The sequence below is a fragment of the Amphibalanus amphitrite genome, unplaced genomic scaffold (assembly GCF_019059575.1).
Source record: "Amphibalanus amphitrite isolate SeventyFive unplaced genomic scaffold, NRLGWU_Aamphi_draft 000776F_arrow, whole genome shotgun sequence".
In the NCBI taxonomy this organism is placed as follows: Eukaryota; Metazoa; Arthropoda; class Thecostraca; order Balanomorpha; family Balanidae; genus Amphibalanus; species Amphibalanus amphitrite.
This window is the reverse complement of record NW_024882270.1, coordinates 21,319-42,467: the sequence shown is the minus strand read 5'-3', so window position 1 is coordinate 42,467 and position 21,149 is coordinate 21,319. Positions and strand designations below refer to the sequence as shown.

The window sequence follows — 21,149 nt, the reverse complement described above, 5'->3', positions numbered from 1 at the left end:
AGCGGTGAAACAGCGAGGGCCAGGTCGTATCCCCCTCATTATTTAATCAACCAAAAAACATTTTGAACATTAAAGTTTTGAGCACTAGAGTCCACCCGTTCACAAAGTCAGACAGAACCCTGTTACTTTGATGACGTCATTTACAGTTTGAGGGAAATCTATCCGAGTGTGAGTCTGAATATATTGAGACCTTGAAAACAGCTGATCTTTGGCGCGCATTGCAAATGCGAGCTGTTTGCGCGCGCGGGAGAGACGTCGCGGTCGAAAGGTCAGTTGGTTGAAAGGATTTTACCATTTTGAATTACCTATAAAATATAATGACAGAAAGTTTATGTGTTGAAATTAATGTGGTTTTCATTTGCAGTTATGATAACATGGCACTAACCTCAGTAGCATGATAATAATGAAAATTGACATGGAGAGGTAGAGGTCGGGGCGCATCCTCATCATAGTCTGGCGTCTGCCATCAGTCATCGATGGTGCTTTGCATTTTTGCCTGAGAACCACTTATTTCTAGTTACCTTATTCTGCCTTATTCTAGTTGATATTTCTCAATGATAGTGTGATTTGTGTATATTTCATGCCTACTATTGTCTATTTGGACAGAAGACAGCAATTGGACAGACTTGTGACAACACATGTTATAGTGCCTTCATTTTTTTAAAAAAAAAGTTTCCAATGAGTATAACATTATATACCCGTTCCAGGATTGGTGATCTTTATCTAAATTCCGAAGTCGCCTTCCTCTCTGGTACCACTTTGGATTTGCCAAGAAGATTAAGGCTGACCCCAAGGAAATAGGTATAGGTGGCGTCATGAGAAATTACATGCAGGCGTGCTGATGTTACGGTGTAAAGTGTAAACACTTGCAGGAGTTAAAATTTGAAAGAGCATTTATGAAATAATATTTGACATAAATAATATTTTTCATTGAAGTGTTCCAGAATCTTATGAAAGAAGCCCAAAACCATTATAACTTGAGGCTTCCTCAGAACATGTGCACTATTCACACGATAATGTCACCAAACCAGAACATGTTACAGGTATTATAGTGACTGCGAACTGGGCTGACCGACTGACTGACTAATTTGAATTGGTCAGTGCATGGCCCAAGGGTTGGTTATCATGTTTAAATCAACTTGGCTTAGTAGCTTAGGATCATTAAACATCCCTCGCATAGTGAAAAATGGACTACCAACATGGCTAGAGAAAAGTCAAACAAAATTTTGTTTAAGTTTCAAAACAAGACCATAAATTCAAACATTGATTAGGCACATGTAAGTTATTAGATGTGTATATAGGTGCATATCAATCAAAAAGTTATTTAAGCATGGTCTAAAGTTTTCAGCTTCATAAAGGTTAAATGAAAAGTTGCATTTTTTTGCACTCCTTATGAGTTTGATCATGTGTGATCAACAAGAATGATTGCTGGTGTCATTTTTATTAACTAAATTACCCATAGGTTTAGGCTTGGTAGGTATTTGGTTTAGGAAAACCATAACATATTTTATTCCCACTTGGCCAAGGGAAGTAGTATCATGACCCTTCAATATTGTTTTTATGCTTTTCAATTCCAAAACATGCTAGGGAGCAGCTTGGTATCATGTGTGAATATGTGGGAAATCATTCAGTTTTTCACCATGAGGGAAAAGGGTAGGTAACCATTTGCTAGTATGTGTTGTGATGACCAATCCCAATTTTACACTGTTGAACATGACAGGGCTTACAGAGCTTCACAGATCAGCATACAGATTAGGTATGGAAGTTGTATGATTTATCTCATCTCAGTTTCCCATTGTGTCCCCAGTGTGTTGAAGAATGGTTTCTCATAACAACAATGAGAAATTGTACCTCCAGTGAAAGTTCTGGCCATAACTATAATTGAATTTTATGTAAACCAATACTAACATTTACCTGTAACTGTTGCCTGTTAGTTTTACTATTTTTTAGAGCCTGCATAATAAACATTTTGATGTGAATAACTGCATTTGACATTTGACCAGAAACTGTCACGCTATTGTTTGGCATTGACTGGTAACTATTAATTAATTCCTTTGATGCACCTGTCTATGTTAGGTATGGCAAATGATGCAGGGTAAATTGTTCCATAAATAGGTCCATCAGATGTTGTCTCACTCAGAGCTTGAAGCTGTCATGGAAGATTGATATTAAGACATCTTCAACAGTTTACCCATCACTTCTTCGTTTCAGGACAACCTGAGATTGCTCACTTGCTCACAAACTCCTTGAACAATATGAACACATCAGATGCGGGCAGGTATGTCAATATGCTTTTTATTTTTATTTTATCCATGCTCATATGTATCCTTTTAAAAAAGAATATCAGGAAGCTTTTATATGAGTAGGCTAGGTGTCTAATAACACTGGCATTCAGAAAGAGTGCTCCAGATAGTTTGCAATCAACCTTTTCAATCGGAAAATCGCCGGCTGTGATATTTTTTTTTTTGCATGAAAGCACCCTATGATTTCGCCAGCCACGCGAAAATAACTGCTGATGCGAAAACATGGGTTTTTTTGGCATAGTCTGTGTAACATGCAGAGGGCTTGAAGAAATAAAGGTACCGGCAGTCGGCGATTTTTATCTCCGTTTAACTGATCTTAGAGCTCGAAATCAACGATGGAATTAAGTTTTACACTGCAGACCGTCTGACCATCTTGTGTGTATGTGTGTCTGGGTCTGGTTGTTTCTGTGGTTCGGACCGGCTGTCTGCTGTATCTGGCTGTGGGTCTGACCGCCTGTCTGTGTGTCTGACCGCCTGCTTGTGCGTCTGACCGCCTGTCTGTGTGTCTGACCGCCTGCTTGTGCGTCTGACCGCCTGTCTGTGTGTCTGACCGCCTGTCTGTGTGTCTGGCTGTTGGTCTGACCGCCCGTGTGTAGCTGGTTGTGCGTCTGACCGCCCGTCTGTCTGGGGGTGTTGCCGACTGTGTGTCTGACCGCCTCCCGCCGGCCCGGTCCGCCGCCCAGCTGCGCGGACGGCTCGGTCAGCCGAAAGCGTCGCTCGGCCAGCAGCCACTCGTGCGGCCGGTGGCGCGTCGACACAGAGTCGCTGACGGAGGACATTCTGGACGACGTCGGCCTGTCTCTGATGGACGACAGCAGCGGCTTACCGACGCCGCCGGACAGCCAGAACGGCGCCACGCCAGCCCTGGTAAGCCAACAGAACAGATACAGGCTTACAGATACAGCTACCGACTCCGCCGGACAGCCAGAACGGCGCCACACCAGCCCTGGTAAGAAAACAGATAGGTACAAACTTACACATGCAGCTACAGGTCGATCGACTCCGCCGGACAGCCAGAACGGCGCCACGCCAGCCCTGGTAAGGAAACAGATAGGTACAAACTTACACTTGCAGCTACAGGCCGGTCGACTCCGCCGGACAGCCGGAACGGCGCCAACTCACCCCGGTAATTATCGAATCGCCATTCGCTGAAAATGGTTCGCTCAAACGACACTCGCTAAAGTCGCTCGCACCGCACCGCAACTATCGCGCCGTAATCACACCGCCATAATAACTGGCTGAAAACCTTCGCACCTGCTGTTGCTGTTGTCCTATAGCGAGTGGCTCCTGTTCTGAGAGTTGCTGTTTCTGTTGCGTGTACCGACAGAAGCCGGCCACCGCCCCGGGTCCAGCTGTCGACCCCTACTCGGTGATGGATGATGGCTATGTCCCAGAGGGGTTCCTCGTCTACAAACGGCGGCGCACCGGATCGTTCCGTCTTCACGGTATGAACTAGGGCTATATATGAAGTTGTGTCAGTCATAGCACCCAGCCATGATCAAACTTAATCGTTTTTCGTGGCACACCATCAATAGTTTTATTATATTCTTAGCATTGATTCGTTCATAATATGTGGCCATGTGCCTTGGCTCCCTGTAACCTGGCTGCTCCGTGGTCCATTTGAACTGAACTTGTACATACGTTATTAAATGTTTTTTGTTGTGGGCGCAGTGTATCAGTTTAGGACCATGCTCGCAGGCTTACAATATTCTCCGACTCGCATTTAGTACCGCTACTTAGGATATGGAGTGTTTTTGTTTACTTTATTAGTAATCTCATTATTTGTCTGGCCCGGTCTCCGAGACACCTCCTGTTGCCACTTATGTAGTTTCAATGGTTCCAGGTGAAGCTCGTTGCCACCCTTCCCAGCCCAATGTGGCCACGGCCTGTGTTACCTATAAATGCACCGTGACACAATAAGGTCAGTGTGCCAGAGAGACCCGCATCACCTTGACCCAATGACCTCGGTGCGGCAGACCCGTTCTGTCGGCAGTCGGACGAGATCATCCTGAAGATATTCGGCTTCCTCTCCAAGTCGATGCTGGTGCGGTGCGCGCGAGTGTGTCGCCGGTGGCGCCAGCTGGCGTTCGACGAGACGCTGTGGCGGCGGATGGACGCGGCTGGACGGACGATACCGGCCGGCGGACTGGGCCGGCTCGTGCAGCGCGGAGTGCGCCTGCTGCGGCTCACCAGGGCAGAGGTACGCCGCGGCGCATTGTGTAGCAGAAGGTGGCATGGCACTGAATAGGAATAGAGTGCTGGCTTACAATGAATGTCTATAAGTATATCCCTTATTTGATAAAGGCAGATCTAAGATATTTTGAGTGGACGGATGAACTTTGAGACGACGCTATTGAGACCAAATTGCGCAGATACTGATCAATGCCGTCCAATTGGAAAATTCCGGGAATGGATAGATGTTAAGATCCCATATGGCTGCCCAATATCCGTGCCTCTGACTTCAATTGATACCGACTGCTTTCACCAGCCGCGCTGTGCCCCTTTCAGTACCGGGGCAACCCGAGCTCTCGCCGGGAGACGGGATTCATTCCACTGAGTGAGCCGATTGACTGACGCGAATTGGTGCACCTTTCGCTGTGCGCTTAAAGGCTGAAGGTTGTCCTTTTCTCATACATGTGTTTCTCGTCGGTTAGCTAACTGCGGCATCTGTTACAGGTATCGGCGCCGATATTTGCAGCAGACACGTCTCCTGGTTTCTCTGCCAAGCTCATGTTTCTGGATCTCAGTATGGCTGTAGTACCGCCCGAAGGTAAGTCTACCATCCGCCCTCATCCATCGTCTCCTCTCATGGTATACGCCAACTGTCATTTGATGGCCAATGAGAAACGTTTGTATGAACGTCGCTCATGAGCGTCGATTGCGCGCTCCTTGTTGTTTTGAATTCCACAAAACCATTGATAGCAACTTTAAAACGAAAAAAAAATAATCGCCCATCTTCAAAGTGACGAAATCGCTGCAGGTTGCGAGCTATGACCGCTGAAAGATGTGCATCCATGGTGACTGAAAATCATCACCTAGGCGATGCTAGGGCAGCGTAATTCTTTGTAAGTGCTCTTATGTATTTAGCACGTGACAGTGACTGCTTGCTCTCTGGCTTGCTCTGTGATTGATTCGAAATATCTTCGATAAAAGCGAGGCGATAAAAGATACAAATCAATTTAAAAATGTGATATAAGATACTTGAAGCGAGAAGCAACTGCACGATCTTCATTTGATTAGTGTAATCCAAACGTTTGGTTTCCTGTTAAGGAAAGTTGAACCGTTATTGTTACGTCGTGGGTTTTTCCTCAGATGTTTTGACAGCAGTGTTTAAAAAATGTTTTGCAAAAACTTGCTCATACCGTTGCATGTATGCTTCCTTGTTCATGCCACATTGGCTTCGCTGAAAAATCGAGTACCAAATCCAGGCGCATCTGAAATTCTTCCTGAAACGAGGGAATTCATTAAAAAATTGGAGCAGGCTACCTCCGTACAGGACATAAAAAAGTTGCAAGAAGAGGATGATACATTTGCAGTTCATGACTTCGGCGAAAGCTTACCGCAGGAGAAAACCCAACCGAAGAAAGCGGCGCAACAATCATGCCAGCCACCATCCAAAGATAATGCGGGATCATCCTCGACTGATGCAAATAACGATGTGCCAACGGATGACAAATCAACATCGGGTGGAGCATCTGATGCGGCTTCGAATGAACCTTCCCCTGAACCGGACGGCGGTAATGGCGCTGAGAAAGCTGCCGTGCAGGAAGCAGTCGTGTCAGATGCCGACCTGACCGAGACGGACGATGGCAGTAGCGACGAGGCTGACGAGACGCTGGAGCTGATCGATTTCGGCAAGTCCAGCGATGTGGCCGAGCGAGCTGGGTCCGCCGGCTACGATCAGGTGCGCGTGGACCGCAGCTCGCTGGCCTCGTCCGTCGAACGCCAGCTGCAGGAGCCGACCACCGAGCGGCCGGCCCCGTCAGGTACCAAGGGAGGCAAACAGAAACGGAAGAAGAAGTACACCGAGCCGCCGGCGCCGACCGCCGAGGAACTGGAGGCCACCTACAAGTACGAGGTGCTGGCGCCACCCGACAACAGTCCCGTCAAACTGGACTTCCCGGCCAGTCCGCAGTCGCAGGGCGAGGAGCACCTGTCGAAGCACGTACCGCTGACCCTCTATTGTGACACGTGCATGGCCATCGCCTACCAAGTGCATCTGTCGTTCGCCAAGTTCCACAGCCAGGTGACACGCCGGCCGCCGACCGAGAGCGAGATCTACCACCTCGTGTCGGAGGCGTGTGAGCATCAGCGCTTCCGCGAGTACGGCATGCTGGAGGTGCACGGCCACCGGCACATCAGCGGGCCCGGCTGTAACCAGCTGGAGGCCGAGGGCGGCGTCAAACACTCGCGCGGACCCTGGCCCAGACGACTGGCTGACCGCTGCGAGGAGGTTACCGAAGACATTGGCGAAATCAACATGCACAACGCCTGGCTGGAGGAGCAGCGGGACCCGGAACGCTTCAAGATGTACATGTGTTTCGGCGATCCGCCGCGTAACTACTGTCAGAAGTACGGCCATATGGACGCTGCGGCGGAGGCGGCGGCACGCGAGCGCAGCAGGAAGCCGGAGGACACGGAGACGCCGATCGAGACGGCCAACCGACTGGCGCGCGAGGCCGAGGAGGCGGAGAAGAAGCGACTCGCCGAGCTGGACGACAGCGAGCAGAAGGACGAGCTCTGAACTCTCAGCTCCGTGGCAGTTATTTACGACTATCGCTGTATCATGGACGAGGCGCGACACTAGAATGGACGGCATTTTATCGTTCAGCCGAGTGCAGCGAGTCGAGCTTCGAAGATGCATCAGGCAGGAATATGAGTAGTTTCTTTTTAGGACTTTGCAGGATAGCGGGAAGTGTTATTGAACACGGCGAGGCGATGTCGGGCTGGGATTGAGAAACTGTGTGTTTGTTGATGGTATAACACGAGTGAATTTCCAGTTAAATCCCACGAATAATAATCCCTGCTTTTCCGGGATGAGGATATCGGGTTTAGCGCGGAGGAAAGATTTATTTTGTTGCTTCGCTGCCTGTCTTATAGCTTCCAGCTGTTTCGGCGCAAAGTGAAAAGGATGAGACATATGCGGCATTCCACTTTGAAGCGGACGTTTGTAAATATAATATAATCTACCGGATCATTTTTTGTGTTTTTTTATGCTTCTTTTCGTGACATTTCCGTCGTGACATTTCCGTCCGTTCCGAGAACACTCATACTTCTAGAAGATGGCCCATAATTATTTGCTGGTGTCCTTTTTTGAATGTCAATTCATCCGCAATAGTTTCCAAATTTGAACATCTCCGATTATTTTCATTCGTTAAAATAAACCTTCGCTGCATGTGTGCTGAATGCGCATGCCATTTGATTTGGTCAGTTTTCAGTACTTCCCTCAACTTTAGCAACTTCACTAACTTTCATTGCTAACTTCAGTAGTCACTTTGATCTGGCTGGAATTGGAACTAACTTTTGGAGTATTGGGTTAAAGCCTTTAGATGTTAACATCTCACTGAGGAAAAGTTGAAATCTGCGTTTGGAAATTGGAAGAGAACACTATGCAATGCACTCACCGTGAGGCGAAAATTTCAGACTGTTTGCTTGCATTTTAACATATCATGTGCGAACTACGGCATTCGCGTAGGTTCGCCGAACATTCGAACATTCGCCGGCCCAGCTGATTTGGCTGTGCCCGTCGGCCTAACCACAGTGTCCGCAGCTGGTGCCGCCTTGCTGAGCTGTGTCGTCTCACGTCTGTGTCTCACCGTTCCGCCAGGCATCGAGCAGCTGCTGGCCGCTTGCCGCTCCTTGCAGAAGCTCAGCCTGGAGCGATGTGACGTCACTGACCGGGCGTGCGCCGCGATCGGCGCCAACCGGGGTCTGACGGCGCTCAACCTGGCGCTGGCCACGGGACTGACAGATGTCGGCCTGGGCAGCATCCTGGCCTCCTGTACTAGGTAAGTATCATCCCTGACTGACAGTATACTAGGGTAGCATTCTGACCTATAGGTACCAAGTGAGTCGCACCCACTCGGGCTGTGCGACTGCCGACTCCCCTCCCTGACGGCGCGTACCTCCTTGACGGTAGCACTACCAAGCTATAGCGGGCGCTACACGGCTGACTTACAGCGACATTGAACGAGTTGCTTTCATTCTGCTGATCACAGCAGGGCTGAGACGATATCCGCTTATTGGCTTTTTGAGGTACTTTTGGCTATTTGAACAGAATCTGACGAATACCGCTTGCTGTGTTGGTGCAGTTCGTCATAGCAGAATCCCTGCTGGAAGATTATATCTGTTGCGCCCGTGTAAGTAGTCTGGACTGAACGTGCTGGCACTTAATGTCTGTTCTACCTGTTGTCTGATTGAATCCCTGCTGATGGAATCCGTATTTTCGCAGGTTGTCTGAACTGAATCTCGGCTGGACGGATCTGAGCGGGGCCGCGCTCAGCAAGCTGGCCGCCACTGCACCCCTATCACTCACCAAACTCAACCTCACCGGCTGCAAGGACGAGCTCACCGACGCACGTACGTACGCCGGCCTCTCTTTTTGAACATCCAGTCTGTGAATCTGCCTTCGCTGATCTCCGTCGAAGTGTAAGTCGGTATATATTACTGTGTTTGTCGGCTTAAGCCACCATGTCCGCTGGTATTCGCTGTCCGCCGCATTTTTTACCCACTGACTGTTCGCCACGGATATGTAGCTGCTTCTGCGGCGAATCGGTAGCCGTCTGCTCGTCGGGGTAACCCCTGCGATCTGCCTAGCTGACACAATCGTCAGCTGCAGATCTAGCCACTAGTCAGCAGTCACTGTTGTGTCCATCCGTCTAACCGCTGTCGATCTGCCTGTCTAACCCACTGACTGTCCGCCTCAGATGTACAAGTCTCGCAGGTTTTAGCGGTAGGTTTTGCACCTAGAAAATTTAGTGTACTTGAGGCTATATCTTCGTCGTCTTAAGCTTTTAAGTGTTGAAGATGCGATCGACTTGTTGGTTCACAAGCCGACCATGATCGTGTAAAATGGCTTCATCGTAGATCGATTAGTTTCTCAGATATAACCGAAAATGTAAAAGTGCAAAACCTACCGGTTTATCTCGCGAGAGCCGTATAGTCGACTACAGAATGATGTTCCACTCCTCAGAAGCTATCAGTTGACCGGAGCGTTAAGTTGGGCCGTTTATCACGCAATTAAGCGTGTCGATTGTGAGCATTGGGACAAAACTATAATTTGTGAACTCAGCCCGTGTGATGCGGCACAGCCTACCACTCCAGGCAAATAATTGCCTGTGAAAAGTGGAACATCATTCTGTAGTCGACTATACAGCAGCTACCACGGCGGATCGGCAGGCGGCAGCTGTCTGTGTCTATTGGTCTAACTGCTGTGCCCTCTACAGACGTACAGCAGCTACTACGGCGGATCGGCAGCCGACTGCGCGTGCTGGATCTCAGTGACGCCACCGCCATCGGCGCCGGCTCGTTCGACGCCATGATGGAGCACCTTCCGGCCGTGGAGAGTCTGGGTCTGAGTCGCTGCTACAACATCCCGGCCGTCAACTGCGTGTGAGTTCCTCAACGGGCCAAGAGGGTGCTTTCCCACGGGGCATGGGGCGATGATGCTGGCGACGGGCGGCACAATCATGCTTAACAATATAAAAATGTGCCTATGAAAATATTCGCCGTCCCTCTGTATTGGGTATCGTGCGTCTTTGTATCTACATAACTACGTGTCCACACTCCGCATGTTGGTGTTTGTGTGGTTAGCTGCGCTTGACCAGCCCGCACGACCTAGCCCCAATGACCTCAAGCCGTTGCATACCCGACCCTCCTCGGGCTCTGTAGCGCCATCTGACCATGCCCTCTCCTCTGCAGTCAACTGGGTCGGCTACAGACCCTGCGCACCATGGAGATGTACAACTGCTTCAACGAGTCGGGCGTAGAGACGTTGCGCCGCGCGCTGCCGCAGCTCCAGATCAACACGAGGCCGTTCAGTGAGGTGGCGCGCCCCACGGTCGGCATACGACGCACATCCATCTGGGAACGGTCCGTGCGAGACTGAGCGGTCCGTGTAGGGCTGAATGGCTTCACGAGCGCTATGCGTCATCGTTTATCGGACCACCGAGGCCGATCTCTGGCATGGGTTGTCTACAGGGTTGAGTTCGGATCGGCAGCCAGCAGGAGGCATGGAAAAGGGGTGCAGCTTTAGTGAGACTGGAGAGACCGGTTGCAGCAAGATGGTGGACAGGGAGACTAGCAGCAGGTTTGGAGCAAGATGGGCACCAACAGGACATATAAAGAGGGGGATCGGCTGCAATGATAATGAACAGAAGCTGCAGGCGAGAGGTGTGGAGAAGGGGAGGTCAACTACAGCGGATATGGAGCGGAAGAACATGTGAAAGACGCGACTGGCAGGTCGGTCGTCTCATCCCATCCATCCACTGACTGTTCAGGACAGAACGGGCTCATATTTTCGAATGAGGAGAGAGCATGCAATGGTAATAGGACAATTTGTACCGGAGTGTATCTGGCTGGCTCATTGCTGTCCTCTAGGAATCAGGTGCGTGGTGTGCATGTCTGCGGTGCCCTATGGCACACATTCCTAGTGGAGGAATGTTCGACATTTTCAGCAGATTGTGTGTGAACGGGCGCGCCAGTACCCGGTGTGTGCAATGCACTTTGGAGCATAATTTCACGAGCGGGTCCTCTCCGGGGCTCGCATGGGCGTGTTTTTGACGTGGTCAACATGTTTTACCTGTGACCACGATGGGTTTCTTCCGTTTGAGGGTGTGTCACGTTCCTTTCCGTTCTTTGTTCGTATTGTGTTTTCTATTGGTCTTGTACTTGCCAAGCTGAACTGGTCCGATTGCGCCCGGTCGTGGGGTGTCGGTAAAGTTCCGCTGTGATACCGGTCCCGGCGGCGGGTCCGGTGTACCTACTGTGATGTAATGTATCCGGGGCCCCGGCTGTGCACGGAGCCCCCCGACCAGCTACCGTCCTCTGCCCAGACGTGGAATACACGGATGGAAGTAATAGTGTGTGTTACTGCCACGGCTGGTAACAGTCACTGCGTGTTCTTATCTGACTACTCAAATACTTACGTAATCAGCGGGTTTTTAAACGGTTTGCTCTGAGGAGACTAGAGGTCAAGTTACACTTTTGGTTTGCTACATAATACGTTTCGTGCTCTCACCACCAAAACAAGCTGTGAAATGAGCGGCAGGGGCCTGCCGCGTCACATATTTATCATCAGCTAACGTCGATATCTCACTGAAATTGCATATGCCACATTTACCTCCACGCAACGCACGGCTTTGTAAGAGAAAACATCACAAAATACCCAGTGCAATAAGACTTTCAAAACACCCACTCCCCGCACCGGTGCTACGATCCGCCCTGACCATAGATCACCTTGCCCCGGATCTTTTTGGGGTTGAGTCCAAACGCTTCCAAGCGTGCGTCTGACATGGAGAGCACCATGGCAGCCTGGGAGCCGGCCTCGGCCTGGGCCGCGCGTCGTCGTTTGCCCCCGGCCGCGTGGCGTCGCTTCTTGGGAGCGGGCCCCTCCGAAGTACCGGCCGGCTCGTCCGAGCGAGTCTTCCCCGGCCGCTGCTCAGCGGCGTCATCCGCTGTCTCCTCGGGGTGCTTCCTCTTCTTTTTCTTCTTCTTTCCTCCCTCAGGTGGGTTCTCTGACGCTGCTTGTTCACCATTAACAGCGGAGTGATCCAATGTGCCGTTCTCGTTTGTCGTTTCTTCGGTCGCAGCCAGCTTTTCTTTCCGCTTCTTTTTCTTTTTCTTCTTCCCCTGCTCCTGCGGTTCCGACTCGGCGGCGTCCGGCGCCGTTTCGACACCGTTCTCCAGGGCAGCAGACTCGGCCCCCTCCTCTTCCTCCCCGCCCTCCCCGTGAGTACCGCCGTTCTGCTCCTCCGCCTCCCTCTCCTTCTCCTTCCTCTTCCGCTTCTTCTTTTTCTTCTTCTGAGGTTCATAGTTCTCCGGGTCTTCCTCTGGCTCGCCTTCCCTATTGGAAACAAAACGGAGACGGACGTAGTCAGTAATGGAGAAAGGACGCCCAAACCGCGCAAGGGAAGACTGACGGCACAGAAACACCTAGGGTACGATTTGGAGTCCAGCCGACAAGACGTGTACGGGACCGCCCGGAAAGACGCACTCGCCTAACTGAACTGGTGAGAGACGGACAATGGTTCGGGTCAAACGAGACGGGTACAGACGCGGTGCAGACTGTCGACACTCAAAACTTAGCACCTGTTGAGGCGTGCAAGGTCGCCTCTTTCAGTCAGCTGCCATATCACGACGTCTGGGGCAGATAACAAAGGTTTCACCAGCTAGTCGGTCACGACGGATGATAGTCAGACGTCCACCTTTCAATTACTGCCTAGTGCCTTAGTGAAATCGACTCACTTTTTATAGAGGCTCTGCAATATCTTCTGCTTGTAGAATGCATTGGAGGCTTTGGCTTTGTACTTTTTGACGTCGTGCTGCTCCTCCTCGGGTCGCAGGTACTGAGACATCCGTTTCACCGACACCCATCGGTTCAGGTCCCGCTCATCGGCCATCAGGATCTGTCAACAGAAGCGCCGTGCTGAACGTGCTGCACTAGTACGATTAGACTGGAGCAGAGTGGATTAGACTGGCATTGACTGGCCCCACCCGGCGGCAGTATTCGTCAGTGACAATGGAAATATGGCGTGGCACAGGCCCACTCCCAGAGGCGGATCCAGCTCAGAGTTTTTTTTTGGGGGGGGGGGGGGGGGGCAAACCATAACAATTTATCGATTCTTTCCATGCATCGTCCATTATAGGCGTAATGTTAAAATTATGCCGTTTGGGAGGGGCAAATGCCCATTTTGCCCTCCCCCCTGCATCCGCCACTGCCCACTCCAATAGATACCCAGACCAGTGCGCGTTCGGCCGTAGTCTGCCCAAAAGCCGTCGTGGTCGCTTTCTCCCGCACTGAACTCACCTCGGTCGTATCCAGGCCGAAGTCGTTGGCCGGCACCTCGCGGTACTTGAACGGGTGCGGGTTGGCCTGCGCGTCTAGCTGATAGTACTGGTCCACGTACTCCGCCAGCCGCTGGCCGGCCGCCGGCTCGAAGCGGGGCTTTTTCCGCCTGAGCAGCTCGGCGAGCCGGCCGCGTCTCTTCTTCCGGCCGCGGCCGGTGGTGAGCTCGGCCGGCGGCCGGCGCACCGCCGACGGCGTGTAGTCGCAGTCCATCTGAGCGGCGGGTCACGGCGGGTCAACACAGGTTACATGGGGTCAACACAGGTCATGCGGGTCAGTATAAGTCATACCGGATTGAAGCAGGCAAAACTGGGTGAAAAAGGTCCAGACACAAACGGCCAGTTTTCTGTGGTCATATTGTTCTCAGTCATAATGCGCGACACTTCGAATCGGTCGTGACTCGAATGGCATAGGGGCGTGAAAATAGTTAGTAGTTCAGTTAGGGGATCGAACTTTTCAATTACCCGAGGTAATCCTGCAATACCCCTTAACTACATATGCTACTGCGCCAGATTGAATTCGAAGTAGCTGGCGACAGTTGCTCCATATATCGTTCGGCGATGCTGCCAAGTGATGAAACTCACCACAAAGTCTGGCTGCTCGCAGGCGGGAGTGTGGTCGCTCTGGCTGCGGCCGGGCTCGGCCCACTGTCCGCTCTCCTCCTCCTCTCCTTCCCCCGCGTCTTCTTCCCCCGGCGCCCAGTTGTCCCAGTCCTCTGCGGGCACAGAGGGCGCTCGTGTCACCAGCGCGGTAAACGGGCCGAGGGCGGGTGGGGAGAAACCGTAGCTGCGACCATACACTTGGAATAAACGCCTGTGGGTCTCAATAGTATTTTTTTCATTGATAAATGTTGCACTTCACTTGCTGAGGCTTGCGGTCTTTCATATCTCGTAACGATAACAGTGGGACAGAGCGCCCATGAACTGCCAGTCATCTGCAGCTCGGTAATGAGCGCCGAGCTACAACTGGCCGCTTACCGTCGTCAGAGAAGACGGGCTTTTCCTCGTCGTTGTCGGCGTCGTAGTAGTAGTCGTCGCCGAACATCTCGCCCATTTTCCGGTCGTGCGCGTCCGGGTCGAAATCGGCGTCCAAGTCGGCCACCTACCGGACAGGAGGGGTAGCGTAGAGCAGTGGTCAGCGAGGGAAGTGTGTCGCAGAATCTTGCGTAGAATGGCCAGCTATAACAGAGTGTCGCTCCAAATTTGACTTTTTATAGGCGCGTGGATGAAAGCTTATATTAATATCATTCAGGGAACTACTATTCCTTGAGAAATGCATTGGATTGCTCTTAGCGAAGTCGACAGCCCTAACTTGCGAGCAGGGCACTGATCACCCCGAAAACAGGCCGACCCTTCATAACAGCGTAATTATGGTCAACAGCGAGCCTTCATCAGCGACCCAGTTACATGCCCACAAACCCTAAAAGTTGTCTATCGTATCGTAAGGTGTAGCTACCTCAAATGGCAAATCAGTGTTGCCAACAGCCTCCTTGAGTGTTTCTAACTTCTCCATAATTTCTTTCCTCTTCAACGTCTTCAGACGTTTGAGTTCTTCTTCCTTCTTTTTCTTTTCCTCTTCTTGTCTCTTCCTTTTCTCCTCTCTGTTCAATTTTCGTCGTTCATCCTTTTTCCTCAACGAATTCTTGATTGTTCTCGGATACCTTTTTATCTGAAATCACACAGAAATATGATCAGACTCTTAGCCAAGCACCACGCACAAGCACCGTTCAATGTTTCGAGCGATGATGAAATTTCGTCCAAAACGAGGCTAGAAAGTGGAACAGCATTCATTACAAGGAATACTGATGTTTTTATTTCCAGTATCACCAAAGATGACGTCCAAGCTGGAAACATAAAAAAACATCATCGAAAAAAGATCGAACATCTCAAATAAAATACTAAGAGCAAATTGGAAGCCGAGATGACCATCTCATCGCAATCAATGAATCAATACAACATTTTACTTACAAATTCCTGGTCTGGCTCCTCGAAGCGGAAGTTGAATTTGTGCTCGAACGCCTCCTGTTTTCCGACGGTGCGCTCGTCCTCTGAGAGGTCCCCCTCCGAGTCGTGCACTACCTCCTCGTAGCTGGGCACGTACGAGTCATCCCCCTCCTCCAGGTACCTGCGGCAGATCCACGGAGCTAGTTCACATCTTACTCACACATACGGGCACAGAGTGTGTCATAGACCATATTTGCACACAACCATTTCACAATAAACACAGTACCGGCTGATAATCTGAAAAAACCTTCGAATTATGAAAAAGTATCCACTTACCGCTTACTCAGGATGTAGTCACGCAAGAACGCCTCATCTTTGGAGATTTTCGGGTTGGACCAGGCATCTTTCAGTCCCTTTAGGCGGCCTTCGACCGCTTTGTCTCCGGCAGTGTCCTTTTGTCCCTTCAGCCAGATCTTGTACTCCTCATCTTCGTGTTCCTGCACGCATCAAGCGAACATCGAAAGGTCATTACACTTTCCTCTGTCAAATTTTGAACGGAATATTTCACAAAATGACACTGCATAGAATCTGTTTTCCGTTTCACACAACTCAAGTTTCACGACCAGCATGATTTTGGCCTTTTCTTAAGTGACTGTAGTCTAACAAGATGGCTTTTCCTTTTGTCCAGCGTCCCGTCCCACCTGTTCGGCGGCCGTCTTCTCCCTCTTCTTGAGCAGACTGCCGGAGAAGGGGTCGCCGCCTTCCTCGCCGTCCGAGTCGCTGTCCACCAGGGCGCGGAACCCGGCGCGCAGCTCCTCCTGCTCCTCGGCGTACGAGGGCTGCTCAGGCGGCCCGGCTGCGGAGCCTGAGCGCGGAAATACAGGGTCAGAGGACGGTGGACAGACGTCACCGGTTGGAGGACAGGCACACAGCGTCACCGGCCAAACACGCACGGTTCCGTGCGTCATTGCAGGGCGCACAGGGTCATACCGAGTCAAAGAACGGTCATGTGGCAGGGCACCAGTGAAAAACAACACAGGGTAACGGAATGAACGAGCTATGTTTTCAGAAACGTGTACACTGTACAGTCTAGCAGAACATGATGTCCTGGAATTACCATAAACGTGCAATACCCGGCGCGAGACGTTCGGCACACTCATCTGAAGTGGCTCTAAATGATACACAACCCCACACATTTATTGTGTATACAAGCACAATAAAGGTGGATAATTGTCTCTATCAGCGAAGGCATTACTGTCGATTGGAATATCAGTGGAAGAAAAGCCATGGTGGCCGCTGCTGTTGTATGTCAGCACCCAAAGGAAATGACAGAAAAGTCTCTCTGGGCGACCCATCTGTTTGGTTTTCCTGTTTGAACTTCGATTACATTGGTTGTTTATTGGAGCTTTAGGGCACGCCGACTGCAAAGGTCATTTTGCGTCCATACCGATTACATTCCACTTACCATTTTCATTTTGTACTTCTCCACTGTTCAACAACATTTCTCTTTCATAATCTCTGAGAAACATTGGCTTTTCTTTGCGCTTCTTTTTGCTTGTTGATGCACCATTTTCTTCATTCTTCTCATTAAAAAACCTTTTGCCAGGGTCATAGATTTCTGGATCATTTTGTTTCAGCTTTGAAAGAGTTTCAAAGAACTGCTTCTCCATGTTTGGGGTAAGTTCCTGAAAATGAAAATGAGACCATTTTGTTAGGTAGGCAGTTAACTTAGTAAATTTCAAGATTCTGTTACACATGCTAGCACAAATATATAAAAACAATTAGCAAACAAACTGTACTGATAAGTGGTAACACAAAAACAACTTGAAAATATACATATCAATGATTATCAGTTTAATTACCATGCAAGATACTGCAAAAAAAACACCTGCCAAATAATATACAAAGTAAGTACTGCAAAATCAAATATTGTCATTAAATTAGGCACGAAACAAGCTACAAAATGTTGGGACATCATCCTTGCTCCAATGCTTGGCCCTACCCTCAACCAGTCTAGCATGTGAATAATAAAAAATGTGCTCTATTCATGCTACACAATATCCTATTCAGTAACTCAGCCCCCATAAAATGATAGGCACACATTAAATGCATCCATACCTCAGCTTCTTCGTCTTCTGATGACGATGAGGTCTCATCGGCTCCTTTGGCTGCATCCAGTGAGACATCTTTGCCATACTTTGCTTGCACTGAAAAACAAGGTATGTCTTAGGTTAAAATGTCACAAATAGTAGGTCATACACTCACATATTAACTGCGTTTTAACACAAAAGCTTTTAGCTTTCAACTTCCTATTGTAAAGCACCTACAATGGGCACTCACATCCATTACCTGCCTATGCCCATTAGGGATAGTAGTTAACCCATGTCACACTTGTTTTTTGCAAACAAAAACTTGTCGGAAACTTGCTTTTGGCACTTGAGGTTAGGTTGTAGGTAGTATTTTCAAGGCTGTAGCTTTTAGGTTGTAGGTAAGGTTAGTTCATATTTGGTTAGCTTTGATTTGGTTTGCTTAGAAAGTATCTCTTGGTATAGTGCCTCTCCCTGGTTGCAAAAAACAAGTGTGCTGCCTGTGTTATGACTACCCTAATTAGGTACCTACCTGTGAACAATTTGTAGGTACTAGGTTCGAAGCTACATAGGTAGTTATAACATAACTGATAATACCTAATGATAATTAAACATAAATCAATATAATTTCCTTAAATTGAGCTGCCTGCCTAAATAACACCTTTGAGGTATTTTACAAAATGGTAATGTCTGTATGGTATCAGTGAACCTTCATTTTTAATGAGAATGGAAACAATTATATCATGTATGGACTGAGGCAATTATCGCACACTGGCATAAAATTATTAGGAAGATGTGAAGATTTGTAATGCGACTTAACCTAGGATGAATGCTCTATTAAATTCTGGAACAATATTTTTTTCTATATTTAATCGAATATTCAATATTTTATATCAAATAGCTGTCGGCACGGGTGCTGTCGACGATACTGACGCGGACCTGACGCATCTATATCAAATCATAAACGAGACACTGAAAAGAAATAACTCACGCTTCTGGTATTCTTCTTTTTCTCTCCAACTGTTGTATTTCTCAGCGTATTTGTTACTGACAGAAAACTCCGCTTCAGAGTCAGAAGACCCATCATCGAACAATGCCTGCGCCATTTTTGAGTTCCAAACGCACGTTGTCCCAAATATTTCAAGGATTCCATAATTCAGTTTCAAATTCAGAGGGGTGTTCACGGGCACCGCACACTGCTGCGTGCGGTGTGTGCGGTGCGTCCAGCAGGCGTGGGGGTAGGGGATGGGTAGGCGGCTCTGACGTCACGGCTGCGTGCGGTGGACGGTCCGCTGTGGCCAGTCCCGACCGGCCACAGCGATCGCTGTGTGCGGTGACGGAAGGCTGACGTAGGGACGCAGTGGGCGGAGCTTGGAGGCTGTGTGCGGTCCTACCGCACACAGGGCCCGTGAACAGCCCTCAGAGGACAGTGTGTTTCGTGCTGGTCTTATGACGTCACAACAATTGCATGCATATTGATATGGCAGAGAATCAGAATGGATGGTGAAAATGCATTGGAGTCATAGGCGGCGGAACGGGGAGAGCACCGGGGCACCGTGTCCCCCTTTGATTTCGGCATTTTAGCATTAGCCCTATGGGCGTTGCATGGAAAGAATGGGATTAAAAGTCGGCAGTGCCCCGCCTTAACCCGCGCCCTGCTGGGGGTCCTGGATTTCCACGCCCTGCTGGGGGGGGGGTGTTTGAACACCCCCCCCCTTGTAACTCGGCTCCTGGGCCACGTAGCGATACGCGGAAGGCGGCGTTCGAAAGAGCGTGAAAAATAATGACGAAATCACTTCGGTCAATTTTTTGGTCAGGTCAAAGGTCAGGTCACCATAGGTCATTGAAGGCAAAATTTCGCCGATTTCCAGGTCAAATGTCGAAAATTTCCAAGAAGCCAACGCATAACTCGGGAACCAATAGAGCTACAGCGCCGCGGAAAAGCGCATTCGATAGCCCTATTAACGCCCTTTCTGAGTAATTCTCTCAGATTTGACCTAACGTCAACGGTTTTGCCTGCAGGGGGCAAAAACTGCAAAAATAGCCGATTTTTTCGAAAATAGTTTTTCTGCAATAACTTTTGACCCAAGCATTGTACGAGCTTACTTTTACCGGCATCGTGTTCCTCTCGTCAAGACGCATCGAATGAACTATAACTTGACCTTGAAAGGTCAACTTGAAAATTTGACCTCAGGTCAAGGTCATGACCTGACCGGAAAGGGTCATGTTGCATATCAGTCGATCCGTATCGTCGAGCTGAACACATCTAAGGCGTTTTCATCCCTCTAGCATGCCTCTATCAAAAGTTATTTGCGAAAAACTGTTAGATACCATTCGTGACCTAAGATGACCTCAGGGCATAAACAAGGGTCACGGACACCATTTTCAATCTCAGTGTGTCTAAACTACTTGTAATTCGGTGTTTGGGAGTGTTTATAACGTCTTTCATCCAAAAGAGGCGCATTTCAATTTTCTCCCATTGACTTATAATGGGGAGGTCGCAAAATTGACCTGACCTTAGGTCATCGATATCAAAATTCTGAGATATACATTTTTTACATGCTATTGCTCTTAGCAATCGCTGAAAGTTTCAAAGCGATCGGTCACTCGGTGTAGCTATGACAGACATTGAAAGTTTTTATGAGGTGAGGTCACTTCAAGTGACCTGGTGACCTGACCTTGAATGACCTTGGTCTGAAATTTTCACAACATGTGTAGAATTGATGTATGATAAGGTGTACCAAAAACGGCGGCGCTCCGCGCCGCCGTTTTTGAGATATTAGCGAAAAACCACAAGGGGGGGTGTTCAAACACCCCCCCCCCAGCAGGGCGCGGGTTAAAGGAAAAGGGCCACCTTTAACATGGGGATTGAAACTGAGATAGCCATCTTGTAGCCCTTGTCCGAAAACCTATCTGTCTATCCCCTTACGGCCGATTTCGGCCTCCATTCGTAGTTATCGGCAATTTTAAAAGAAAATACGCCAGGAATGCGTCCTTATCCCAGGAATGCGTTCTTATCCGACAATACAGCCACCCGCGGCAAGGCTTTGGTTTTTTACCAATCAGCTCCTTAACCAATCAGCTTATCTGACACAATCCGACGAGTCTGTCTTCTGAACGCTGATTGGCTTGAGTGTGACGTCATCGCTATGCCATCATACAGTAGGTGCCGTAGAGAGTATCAACATAGTAGGGGAGAGTGGGGTGGGTTGTATCAGTTTTTACTCCGAGACCCATAACCTCGTAACTATCCGTGATAAACTCATTATTTCCATACTATCTCCTTCCTTGATTCTTCTGCTTTTTCGTGCCAAGCAACTTTTCCGTTACCTCTACCAGTTTTTCTTCTACGGTCTGCCGAATAGAACAATGTTTTTGATACAACTTGCCCCATGGCTTGGGTGAGTTGTATCACATGGTGGGGTAATTTGTATCACTATTTCACGTTTCAGGGTGTGTGCTTTCTACTGGCTTTGAACATAACAACAACATTAAATGGGGTTAATACAATGTATGTGCTCAAAGGCTTTACTTTTATTAGGCCAAACTTAGGTCAATGCAATCCGAACGAAACATCGAAACGTCAAACAAACGAAACATCAACAGACTAGACGCAAAAGTGGCCCGTTAAGAGCAAAGAAGCCAACACACTGTGCCGAAATGGAACGAGTATTGACTAGCTATCTACAAACGCGAGCCAGGGCTTAGCTTTCGCGATCAAAAGCAACATACCCATACATACATGCATACA

At 49.2% G+C, this 21,149-nt stretch overlaps 2 protein-coding genes across 3 annotated transcripts; one reads left to right on the top strand and one right to left on the bottom strand.

Annotated features, from left to right (window-relative positions):
• The first annotated feature begins 207 nt into the window (after nt 1–207).
• LOC122365983 (S-phase kinase-associated protein 2-like) lies at nt 208–11,381 on the top strand. Its single transcript, XM_043337698.1, has 10 exons — nt 208–268; nt 2,212–2,278; nt 2,987–3,170; nt 3,631–3,748; nt 4,280–4,503; nt 4,980–5,073; nt 8,131–8,311; nt 8,755–8,882; nt 9,749–9,914; nt 10,224–11,381. The coding sequence occupies exons 2-10, from the start codon at nt 2,256–2,258 to the stop codon at nt 10,408–10,410; spliced, it is 1,305 nt and encodes a 434-aa protein (XP_043193633.1). The 5' UTR covers nt 208–268; nt 2,212–2,255; the 3' UTR covers nt 10,411–11,381.
• Nucleotides 11,382–11,556: 175 nt separating this feature from the next.
• Nucleotides 11,557–18,544, bottom strand: LOC122365982 (protein KRI1 homolog). Of its 2 annotated transcripts, none has more exons than XM_043337696.1 (12): nt 18,390–18,544; nt 17,430–17,518; nt 16,773–16,996; nt 16,013–16,172; nt 15,648–15,808; nt 15,336–15,492; nt 14,824–15,036; nt 14,346–14,469; nt 13,953–14,083; nt 13,330–13,581; nt 12,768–12,928; nt 11,557–12,366 (listed from the first exon to the last, which is right to left on the bottom strand). In XM_043337696.1, the coding sequence occupies exons 1-12, from the start codon at nt 18,502–18,504 to the stop codon at nt 11,733–11,735; spliced, it is 2,421 nt and encodes an 806-aa protein (XP_043193631.1). In that variant the 5' UTR covers nt 18,505–18,544; the 3' UTR covers nt 11,557–11,732. The 2 variants fall into 2 exon arrangements, with proteins under 2 accessions (XP_043193631.1, XP_043193632.1); XM_043337697.1 differs by having other exon boundaries at nt 16,013–16,176; nt 16,777–16,996.
• Nucleotides 18,545–21,149: the final 2,605 nt, after the last annotated feature.

What these genes read in the sequence shown, in the direction of transcription:
- LOC122365983 (XM_043337698.1), top strand. Translation starts at nt 2,256, where the DNA reads ATGAACACATCAGATGCGGGCAG. An exon ending in ACGGCGCCACGCCAGCCCTG is followed by an intron (nt 3,171 to 3,630) that starts GTAAGCCAACAG and finishes GTGTACCGACAG; the next exon opens with AAGCCGGCCACCGCCCCGGG. An exon ending in GGCTGTAGTACCGCCCGAAG is followed by an intron (nt 5,074 to 8,130) that starts GTAAGTCTACCA and finishes CCGTTCCGCCAG; the next exon opens with GCATCGAGCAGCTGCTGGCC.
- LOC122365982 (XM_043337696.1), bottom strand. Translation starts at nt 18,504, where the DNA reads ATGGCGCAGGCATTGTTCGATGATGGGTCTTCTGACTCTGAAGCGGAG. An exon ending in GCCCGTCTTCTCTGACGACG is followed by an intron (nt 14,084 to 14,345) that starts GTAAGCGGCCAG and finishes CTGTGCCCGCAG; the next exon opens with AGGACTGGGACAACTGGGCG. An exon ending in TCGGCCTGGATACGACCGAG is followed by an intron (nt 12,929 to 13,329) that starts GTGAGTTCAGTG and finishes TTCTGTTGACAG; the next exon opens with ATCCTGATGGCCGATGAGCG.